The sequence below is a fragment of the Dromaius novaehollandiae genome, chromosome 23, assembly GCF_036370855.1.
Source record: "Dromaius novaehollandiae isolate bDroNov1 chromosome 23, bDroNov1.hap1, whole genome shotgun sequence".
NCBI classification, from domain to species: Eukaryota; Metazoa; Chordata; class Aves; order Casuariiformes; family Dromaiidae; genus Dromaius; species Dromaius novaehollandiae.
The window spans coordinates 3,628,310-3,639,579 of NC_088120.1; the positions used below are offsets into that span (position 1 = coordinate 3,628,310).

General features: G+C 48.7%; 1 protein-coding gene and 1 long non-coding RNA gene across 2 annotated transcripts; one reads left to right on the forward strand and one right to left on the reverse strand.

The window, feature by feature from the left end:
* Positions 1 to 28: 28 nt before the first annotated feature.
* Positions 29 to 7,081, forward strand: LOC112984554 (uncharacterized). The gene is made up of 2 exons (XR_003259525.2): positions 29 to 1,421; positions 1,550 to 7,081. It is a non-coding gene; the product is annotated as an uncharacterized LOC112984554 (long non-coding RNA).
* Positions 7,082 to 9,919: 2,838 nt separating this feature from the next.
* Positions 9,920 to 10,867, reverse strand: ATP5IF1 (ATP synthase inhibitory factor subunit 1). The gene is made up of 3 exons (XM_064524914.1): positions 10,694 to 10,867; positions 10,495 to 10,607; positions 9,920 to 10,216 (listed from the first exon to the last, which is right to left on the reverse strand). Exons 1-3 carry the CDS (start codon positions 10,787 to 10,789, stop codon positions 10,075 to 10,077), a joined length of 351 nt encoding a protein of 116 aa, XP_064380984.1. The 5' UTR covers positions 10,790 to 10,867; the 3' UTR covers positions 9,920 to 10,074.
* Between the last annotated feature and the right edge of the window lie 403 nt (positions 10,868 to 11,270).

Here is an 11,270-nt window from a genome sequence, read left to right on the forward strand (position 1 = left end):
CCGCGCCTATGAGAGGCGGGAGGCGGGCCGCGCCGCTGCTCCCAGAGGCCGACGAGAGGGAGGCGCTGTAGCCAATGGCGCAGCGCCCTCGGCCCGGCGCGCCGGCAGGGCCGCAGCTGGGAGGATTTAAAGGGGCAGCGCCGCCCGCAGCCTGGCGAACAAAGAGAGCGGGACGGGCGCGCGGGGCGTCCCGCCCCCGGCCCTCGCGCGGCGGCCGGGCCCCGCCCCCCTGGCGGCCGGTGTCGCCTGCGGGCCGCGGCCGGGCGCTGCCCGGGGCGGCTCATGCCGAGCGGTGGCCGGTGGCCCGGGGCAGGCGGCCGCCGGCCGAAGGCGGTGCCCGCCAGGGTCGCTCCTGCCTGCGGGAGGGCTCGCCGCCTCGGCCCGGCTGAGGCCTGCGTGGTGCGCGAGGAGCCGGGCCCTGGCGTCGCCCCTCCTGGGAGCCCCTGGCGCTGCTTCTCGCCGAGTCGTGCTTTCTGTGCACGCACTGCTTTCCTGTCGTGAGGAGTTTGCCGTGTAGGTGGGTAGGAGCATCCTGCTGCTGCGGCTGCTTCTCCTTGGGCACGTAGGTCTGTCCCGTGAAGTCCCGCAAGCTGGATAAGCTACACAAGCTGTAGCGCAGCACTGCGTGTCAGCTGCAGGGTTTTCTGTTGCCGGGTGAAGCCGCCATGGGCCTTGGTCGTGCCAGGAGAGACCGATGAGCTTTGTCGGAGCTGTATTGATGTTACTGCTAAATCCTGAGGCCATTAATCGATTTGGCTTCCAGGCCTGGAGTGAAGAGGTGGGTAGCAGCCAGAAACCTGGTTCAGCTCCTTCTCTGAAAGGACATTGGCGTGAGGTGTGCTGGTGTCTGGGTCTAATATTAGAAAATCCATCTGTGATTATATGTAACTTGCCTGTTTACCTGGTCTGCTTGGTCAGGATGATCATCCTGTCTGCATCCACCAAGCAGGCAGATGGATGATCAGGATGCATTAAATACCTAATCCTGTGGGAAGTCAGCTTCTTGGTGGTGATGTTTTTCCTAGGCCACAAAGTGTTGTGCTGTCTTCCATTTCCTCAGCCTACGGCTGCATGACGTGAAAATACATGTGTGCTTTGTAGGGTCGAGCTGAATCCCAGAATATTGTGTGAAAGTGAATCTACAGCATCTGTATATATGGACAGGCAGGTGAACCATCCCTTTTGAGTCTGGTAAATAAAGAAAAACAGTAGCCTCCCATCCTCTCAGAGAAGGTCCTTCCAACAGTTTAACAACAAAGTGACTCTTCAGAAGACCACATGTATCTGTGCAATGAATTAAGTGTGTGTATTTCCATCACCCTTACATGGAACATAGATAAAAACTGTATGTGTTACCTGATGTAAATGAAAGAAGCTTTTTTGATCCAGAAGTCAGAAGTGAACTTGTACAGATATCAGAGGTGAGCAGTCTATCTTGCTGAACCTGTCTTGTGGCAGACGTGCTTGTTTTCTTGTGAAATCTGCGCTGGCTCTATCAATTCTGTCTCCAAATCTGGCAGCAGTGACAGCTTTTCTTTGTTGAATGTAGGGTCTACTGTGGTGTAAAGATGCAAGGGAATATAATTACTCATGGCTTCATCCATACAAGTTCACCGCAGCAGTTGATCTGACTGGGAGTCAAGAATAATAGGTTTAAGAAGTTCTCACGGCACAAAAATTGAGAAGAACTGAGGGATGTTTACAAGTACATCTGTCACTTCAGTGGTGCTTAACGTTCTGCAAAGCTCTTCAAAATATTTTATAATGTAACATCTGGGAGTGAAATACAGAGTACTGACATACCTACTATCAGCTGACAACTGAACATGATGAGACTGTATCAAAATTTATATTGGGGTATATACACCTTCGGTAATGTAATAATTTCAGTTACTAAGCACTACCAAGTCCTAGAGCAGGAAGATTCCTAGGGTAGTCATTGCCGAGGCATTTCTGACACTTTATCTGTTCTGCATGGGTATTTTCCAAGCCCCTTGTGGATAATTATATGCAGGTAGTTGTGAACACGAGCAGGGTGTGAGTTTTGGGGTGGTGTGGGAGTTTTTTTGGTAGTTCTCATAACGCAAAATCAGTATTGATTATGGGTAAGCTTGACATGTCTTTGCCAGTACAAGACTCCAGCATGCTATTTTTCTGCTATGAGATTAATAATTTGAGTCATAAATTGGTGTTTGTAGGATGGAATTTGTAATTAAGCATGGATTAACTCTAGGCTGCCACGCTTCCACCCCGCATTCCTTAAGAGGATCTAGCACTGTTACTTTTTTGCTGGAATGTGATACTATTGATGTGATCACTGAAACTATTTCCTTTATAACACTGGTTTCTTCAGGCAGCGCAGCTCATAAATTTTGCTGTGACAAGGTCTCTAAGCTTTAGTTCACACAATGGTAGGACCATTGTTATTCTAAGAAAAACAGCATGAAAATCATCTGTGATGTGATGCACACTGCACATACGTTGGGTGTAACGGATCTGACCTAATTCTGACATGAAGCCACATCTGCTGGTATGTTTGTGGTTATTGGCCTATGCTGACTCATACTGGTCTTTGCCCCTGGTGATGGCCTGGAAGATGGCCCTTCCCTGCATTTTCACCCATAGAGGTTCTTGCCTCAATGTTTTGGGGTTTTGTCTTCTGGGTGTTTGAGTGTTAGAGACTTCTGGACATCAGAAGAGAGTATCTTCCGTTGTATTGCCATCTAGCATAGAAGTACCAGAGCTTCAGACTGGCTGTAGATATCTCTAGCACTTTGGCTTTCAGACCAGATGCTGGTACGTCACTCCAGTATATCTGCAGCTACTGCCACACTGGTGTCTGCATGTGCTATGGCAGCTGTTCAGCAGTTTTGGTCTCATGCTTCATACAACAGCCTCAACCAAAAAAGATCTAAACACTGAACATCCTTAGACAGGAATGAGCTAGGGCCTGCAGGTAGTAGAGTTAGTTCAGTGCCAGCCAGCAAGCTGGGCCTGAAAAGATGTCCTAGATGCTCCAGAAGAAAGAGTAATTTCAAAGAGGTGTTGCTAGAAACTCCTGGAAGAATGCTATTTACAGCTCCAGTTGAAATTAAACAGGTGCACACAAGACCTGAGCTATCCCTGGGCCAAAGAAAGACAGAACAAAGACTGTCTTAGAACCAAGAGAAAGGTTAATCTCTGCTGCAGAGAGCTGGCTTGCATCAATCTATAAAGGCAGGCAACAAATCTTGCTGCCTCCTGGACATTCAGAAAGTTATGATGGCTTTCTGGTCATCAGTTGATAATGAAGCAGAGAGCTAAGACCACAGCTCCTGGTGGCAAGGCCATCTTTGCTTCTCTGGTGCTTGTAGTACCCTGTAATCCTTAGGATTTCCTGCTGTGTAACTTAGGCTTTCTCATGCATAGCAGGCTAGCCAGAATGTGGATGCTGGCAGGGACAGAGGTGGGCATGTCCACTGCCCTTAGATGCAGCCAGAGCAACCTGCCTGCAAAATAGGTGAACAGAGCATGCTTTTCAACAGCTGCATGTATTTACACTGCCACTTGCTGATATTTTCCTATTTTTTAACAGCCAGGACTGGAGTTTTGCTTGAGCTCAGCCTATTCCTATCAGTCTGCCACTTCTCTTGCCAGGCTTATAGTGAAATTCCTTTTTTTTCCACATTAGTAGCAAGATGACAGAGTGATTTTGCTGTAGCTTGCATGTGAGCTGTTAGCATGTATATGGAACATGACATTTTGCAATGCTTTAAATTTTTTTTTATTCTGACCTACCAGGAATCATTCGTGCCCCTAGTATGGATAATGAGCAGTGCATGTGCCTGCCTCCAGGAAACTTCTCATACCGTGGCTCTTTGCATGTAGCACTTCTGCTGTGTTTGTTTGATTTGAGAGGAGGCTTGTCTTAAATAATGGCTGTAGATTTTTTTTTTTTTAATCAGTGAGGAAGCCTCCAGCAAGTTCCACCCCCTTAAAGCAGGGAGGTGCTCAGGAAAATTACTACCTAAAGATGCCATGCTGCCAGGATTACCATGCTATTTTCTGCACAGAAGGTTATTTTGCCTTGCCCAGAGCCAGTGTCTTTGATTTGGGGGAAAAAACACATTTAAAATATAAGTGTTTGCTTTGTCACACCTCCTTCCCTTTGTCTGTTTTGAAATGGGGTGGGCTAGAGTGACAAAACAGCCCAAAGAAACCAGAATGGGTAACCTGGGGACCTTGCACTAAAACAAGCTTGTTGAAGATCTTGGATACATCGAAGGCAGGCAACTTTATTTGCTAGAATTCATTCCTTCGTGGTAATACAAGTCAATACAAGCAGACTGAGGAGGTCCCATCAATTTAAAGCCATTGTTTCAGACCTTCTGTCCTCTCATCACTGTTGCCCCTGCCCCACAGCCAAGGATTCTTTCCAATTTCCATCAGATTTGTGCAGGAAGCAGCACAAATTAAGCATCTTGGGAAGCAGCTTGTGCTTAAATGCAGCAGTAATCACCAGCTTGGTTTCAGCTGAAGGAGTGCATTTTCACTGCTTCTGCCATAGCCGAACAACGTTTGGCAGTGATCTATAGGAGCGATATATGGACAGAGGATTTGGGGGCAGGGAAGGATACGCATCTCATTGAAAAGTAAGGGCCACTCTGAGAAGCAAGGCTTTTTCTTCATAAATCCGTGCTGTAGGGCAGCTCTTGAATATTTGGGCGTTATGAATGGAATCAGTCCGACCATGAAGGACAACAGAAGAATAACCAGGATGCACCACTGCTGGCAGGGTAAAGAGAAGAGAATGCCTTTCTTTGACACTTCAGCATGCCTGCAGGACAAAAGGGAGGGCTATTCATGCCATCAATGATCCCAGTGCAATTGGGAAAAACAAGAACAATAAGCGCCCTATGCCCTACTCTATAACTGGAGTTTGAAGGTGATACAGCACCATTTTCACAGTCTTACAGGTCTCAAATATCAGCTTCAAGGGCTGGTCTGGTCACTCAGCACCAGAATTGCCTCAGAACAGCTCACAGTTAGGAGCTACTGATTTCTAAAAGGCAACTGCCTCCTGTCCTCTGCTGTCACACTGGACTCTAGAAGTCCTCTTCTGAACTCCACTAACTCAGAAGCCAGGAATTTCTTTCTCCAGGCCTGGTTCTGTATCCTCCTTGCTGTCCTCCCCAATCAAATGATAAATGTTTGGTCCTCTACCTGTGCTTTTATTCACTGCTACAAGGAAATCACCCCTTAAGAGGGCAGCAGAGACATGTAGCCGTCCTAGAGATACTTGATTCATACAGCCCCGGTGCCAATACAAATAGGATGCAACGTTTTAGTAGCCTGAACAAACTACAAGCACTGAAGTGGCCATGGTCCATAGCTGGTATCTCTCTTTCTGCTGGCCCTGGAAGTAGGTGACTGAACCTCCGATAAACTGCTTGCTCCTAGTAATGCCAGTGCTCACACAATTTGTTAGAAACCCTACGGTGTTGCAACGCACTCCAGGATACCAAACCCCATCAGTAAAACATGCATCAAGTCAAACACATCTCTTAAATCATCTCTGCCTTCTAGTTGCTGAAATGCTTCTGGTAAGAGGCCTGTCTGTAACTCAGACTTGGACAACTTTCACATCTACCTGCCTCTTATGGCTTTCATCACAAGCGCTGTCAAAGGAGCTGTAGGAAAACATGTTACAAGCTTCTGAGCTGGTGCCATTACCTTATCCCACTATACCTAAGAGGAAAACCTTAGTAAAACACTCCAAATCCAGTATACTCAGAAAGATTGATTACTACTGTATCTTAAGAATCAGTAACAAGCAACATACACTTGTACCATTTAGTCACTTGCTGAACAGAGACTAACAGCATAAAGTTCAATAGAAGGAAAAACATTTTCTGTGAAGAGAAACACTGATCGTGAAACTCTACAAGACGATTTAACAACTCACGGTTGCCAAAAGGCAGAGGTTTCACTCAAACTTTTTACTTTGAACCACCTTTGCTGCTGGTCATGCACTGCACAAACTCATTCACCTCACTAACCTCAGGGGCGGGGGAATGAGATTTCTGCACTTAAATCAGTTCATAAAAGGTTTTAATGAGCACCAGAGTCAGTGCAAGAGAAGGTATGGGATGCTGTGGCCAGGACTGGGGCATAAGGAGCAGCAGCAACAGCAAGCACTTGTAACTGCTCAGTTGCTCAGAGAATCACACTTTGGAAGGAATAGGTTTGGGGGGGCTCACTACTTGTAGAAACAAGGAGTTGCTAACCAGTCAAGTTCAGGTCTTTTGTTAGGCAAAAATATTTGCACCTCCCAGGAAGTGAAACAGTGCTTGTGTCACTAGGAATGTCCGGAGTATCACCTGCATTGAAATAAAGCAAATGAGTCTCGGGGAGATTTAGGTTATCGGGACTCCCTGGAAGTCTCCAAAAAGAGAGGTCAGCAGAATACAGTAGAAAAAGCCCATCACGAGTGAAAACTGAAGACTTGCTACCCAAGGCATTAAGGAGTCAGTGGTAGTAAGACAGCTGCAGAATCTGTATCAGGTCACCTAGTTAAAAACAGAGACCTTTCTGGTTTAGTGAAGATAATTTCAAGAGACAAGAGAAGACTGTTTGCATCCCCACACACACACCTTCTTCCTCAATTCTGGCACTTGCTCAGCAGTGATTTTGGCATTTGTTGGATTCCACGAGCCATTCAACTTGCTAACCTAGCAAAAAAGCAATTGGGCTCAAAACAACAAAAAGACAAGCTGCTGCTGGGTTAACAGGCTGAATGACTCCCACAAGTCTGATACACTTGACACAGGGAACGGGAGGGGAAGAGGTGGAAGCAGGAAGGAGACATTCTGCTTTACACAGCAGCATCAATAAATCAGTTCTGTTTCTTCAGTGCCCCCGGTTTGCATGGCTTTATAATCACCTGCCAGTCCAGCTGCTGCAGAAAGGGACTTCTGCTCTCTGCAGTCCAATCACACAATTGTGCTGAATCCCTAGGATGAGGGAGGGCAGGACTGTGTTGCTCCTGCCAAAATATATTTCTGTATTTTCAGTGTGGAAATAGATTGTTGGGTTTCTTTCATTTCAGTAGCAGTTTTTTTGTAAAGATCTACAACTGTCTGTTCTTACTGTTGTGAATGCTTTTGTTGCCATGAGCTGATGGAAGCTGAGGATGATTTCAAGGTAGTGAACTAACTGGACACTCCTCCCCAGAGAACAGGATGGGTTTATGAACAAAGACACAGTAAGGGCCCAAACCACAAATCACCGGTATAGCACAGTAGTCCCCCCAGAAGCTCATGCAAAGTTGAAACACAATGAAGAAAGGAAGAGATGTCTTTCAGCAAGCGCTCATAGCCAGAAAAGCTCTCTGCTGTGCAGCAGGATATTGGACAGCACACCTGAACCTCAGGAGTCCTCAGAGTTTGTAACACCTCTCCTGTAGGCAACACAGATGATAGTTTTCCAAAATACAACACTCTCCACAGAGCTTCCCAGCAGATCCCCTCTGTCATTACAGACACTCAGGAAAAGGCTCGGCAGCTGAACTAGTTTGTTTATATACCACCACTACTTCAACTTTCTCAGTCATTGCTGAATGGCTTTTACCCATTTCAAACACAGACTGCACAGCTGGAGCAAGCCAGAACTTACCCCCTGCTGGCATTCAGTTCAAAGATAGCTCAACGTACAGGCCAGATCTCTCCTCGGACATGGCTACAGCTAGTTTTGAGATCGGTTCTAGATATGCCACAGTCTAGGTTCTCCCTTCTAGGAAACTAGTTTCTTTCCTTTGAAGGAAGAGCATTATAGGGCATGTACAAGACTTAGTAACATTCGAATGGGAATAGGGTGATGAATTCAGACAAACCAACTACTCCTGTGTAGAGATACGTACCACACCTAAAAACTCCCTGGGACTGGACTTGGCAAACAGCAGCAGAGACTGGCAGTTCTTCAAAGAACATGAGTGTCACCTGCGTGGGATGCTGGAATGCAACATACTGTGCAGAAGACTGCATAGATGTTAAAGACAACATCACACAGATACCATCCGCTCAGCTCCTTCAATGGGAAATTAAAAAGCAATAGCCATTTCACACCCAGAAACTGAGCAACTGCACCAAATAGAATGGCCCTTATCCGTAGAACAGCAGCCTTCAAGGAAAGAAAAAAAAAAGTGCACACAAATGCACAGGAGTAGGATCACAAAACCATGAATTTAAGCCCTGATCAGTTCAGAAAATAAAGTTGTCCTAATATTCATTTCAACAATTTCATAGTCCACTGTAGCTGTGATAAGAAATTGCTCTTCAATCCTGCCGTCTCACTAGTGACCCCACAGCTTTTGCAGGGAGCCAACTAGCTCAGATTCAGGAAGGAAAAGATGCACCCTACTTGAGGATTTTTAAATGGGTAAAAAGTAAATGGGTCAATTGAAGTATATTGCTTTTCATGAAAGAGCTCTTCCCACCAGGTTTCACATTCCCAGGGAGGTGGGGAAGGGGAAGGTATTAAACAATGTTTCTGGCCCAGGTTAATCAACCCTAACTAAAAAGAAGGAACCCCATAGATAGCTCTACATACATTCTCTGCACAACTCATCATAACACTGTCTCCCACAGACTGAAGCGAGGCAATGAAATATTTTACGGGGCAGCCCTTCTCTTCTGCAGCTGATCACTCAGATTAGGTTTTCCTTAAACAAGAGTTTCAGGGCATGGACTTCTCATTAGTACTAAAGGACACGGTATTATCATTTACTCCGCAAATAAAAGACAAAGCCTACATACACACTAGTTGCGCTGTTCCTCAGGTGGAAGAGGAGAGTGGCCTAAGAAGTGAACAGCTGTTTGAAGATGTGCCAGTTTCTGGATAAATCTTTGGTTAGAAATTACTGAGTATCTACTACATAACAGGATACTTTCATTAGGAAGGAAACCATAACACAGGAGAATCCGTGACTCCATCCTCAAACGGCTAAGGTATAGTCTTGTCAAAGCACTTTCTATATCAAAGCCTCGGATTTGCTTCCTGCCATTTCAGAAATGTCTGTTCCAGCCACCTAATTCCACAGTCAAGCTTCACTGCACGACTTCACAGTGTAACAAATTGTAACATAGGATGCCTTCTAGTAAAGGGTAGAAACACCAGGTCTCTTCAACCATATTTACAAACAAGACAGCTAAGGTGAGTAAGGAAAGCCTATTTGCTTACCTGTCCATTCTTATTTCATACAATCCCCCTCTTTTCAGGGCTTAGCACCTTAAGGGCACACTATTTCAGTGGTAATTTGACATACATTTTTTGTTGGATTTCTTAAATCAAAATCTCAGAAGCGACTACTGCAGCACAAAATTCATCTTAATCCATCCCTCTTTGGAAAGGGACTTGGATAACAAACATCTAGAACTGGAGAAAGACAAAAAAACATTGTTGGGCAATTGAAGTCTTTGTGAAAAAGAACATTCTGGTGTGTCAGGATCTCAGCTGCCTTGCTCCAGAAACCTGCATCATTGCAAGTGAAATCACTGTGACTTAGGACAGGATTCTTCCTTCACAGTTTATAGTACTAAATATGACCTGCAATGAAAGAACCTTATTTTTATAGGTATTCTGTTAATTCAATAGAGAACACACTTTTCCCTGCACCACAAAGAGTGACAGTTTTCTTCAGACAAAGGTCTATATGAACAAGTATCTATACAGGTACTATTTTTAACTTTTTTCCACTTTCCTGGCAGCTTCAACTGCAACAAAGTTAGCACACTAAGTATGAACGGCCAATTTTTTTTCAAATCTAAAGAAAATAGTTATGTACAGGGCTACCTACTGAAAAGTATGCTCTTATTCTGGAAGAACAATACAGCTTAATACCAGACAGTGGGGTTTTTTGAGTAAACGGCTACTGAACAGCAAGGAGAGACCGAGTAGTTTATTTGACATTTTTGCAGGCCATAGTATAATAGGACGAATCTGGATTACGTTGGCCAAAGTATACAGTCTTCAACGCTGTTTTACACTGTGATCAGTGTTGGCTGTACACGGCAAGCAACATTCAACAACAGCAACAGCTTAGTCATCATCTTTAAGCTTCTTGATCTTATACTTATGGCGCTCGATTTCTTTCTGCAGGCGCTCTATCTCTTTCTTGTGATGATCGATCTCTTCCTCATGGTGTTTCCTTAAGGCAGCGAGCTGCTCCCTCTCCTTCTCCCTGCGGGAAAGCACGGCACGAGAGGCTCGATGGCGCTCAGTCCCGCCAGCACCCGCTTAGCGCAGGGCTGGGGAAGAGGCGGGCGGGAAGGGTTTGGCTTTACAAGGAGGGGGGGGGGAAACGGCCGGCAGAGGCCCAGGGCACCGGCCTCTCCGCAGGGCCGCCAAGCCCCCGCGCCGGGAGAGCGGAGGGCCGCGGGCCCGGCCGCACCTGCGGGGGCCGCTGGGGCCGGGCCGGGGGCCGCCAGAAGCCTGGGGCGGCCGGGGGCCGGCGCTCACCTGAAGTACCGCTCCTCCTCGGCCGCCTGCTTCTTCCCGAAGGCGCCGCCGGCCTCGCGGATGGCGCCGCCGCCGCCGCCGCCCTTCCCGGCGCCTTTGCCCAGCTCGCCGAGCTGTGAGGGGAGAGACGGCGGTGAGAGGGCAGACGGCGGTGAAGGGAGACCCCCCCGCCGGCCCCGACCCCCGCCCGCCCCCGCACCTGGTCGGCGCCCGAGCCCGAGCTCCAGGCGCGCTGCTGCTGCGCCACGAAGGCCCCGCGCAGGCCGCCGCGCAGCACGGCCGCCGCCGCCGCCATGGCCCTGCTGCCCTTGGAGCGCGAGCGCCGCGGACGCGCAGCCGCCCGGCCCGCCCCGCCGCGGGGGAGGGGCCGCCCCGCCCCGGGGGAGAGGCGTCAGCCAGCGGCGGGCGGGCTCCCTAGCCCGGCTAGGCCCGGCGGCCGCAGCGGGGCGTGCTGCAGCCCTCCGCCTCTGCCGCGCGGTCCTCGAGCCTCCGGCCCGTCCCCCCTGGGCGCTGCCGGGCCGGCCCTGCCCGCAGCGTGCGGGGGCTCCTCCGCCCGCGCTGCGCTTGCCCCGTCTCACGGGGCTTTGGGAGCCTCCCCCGGCACGGGGGGCCTGACGGGGCAGCCAGACGCGCCGCGGTGGCGGCGAGACAGCGGCCGTGGCTCGGCGCCGCTTCCTCGGCCCGCCGCCCCTTCGCGCGGCACCGCGGCCTTCCTCCCCCCGCCGCGGCTCGCCAGCGCGGGCGGCGGCCGGGCCGGGCTTAATCTACGGGCCGCT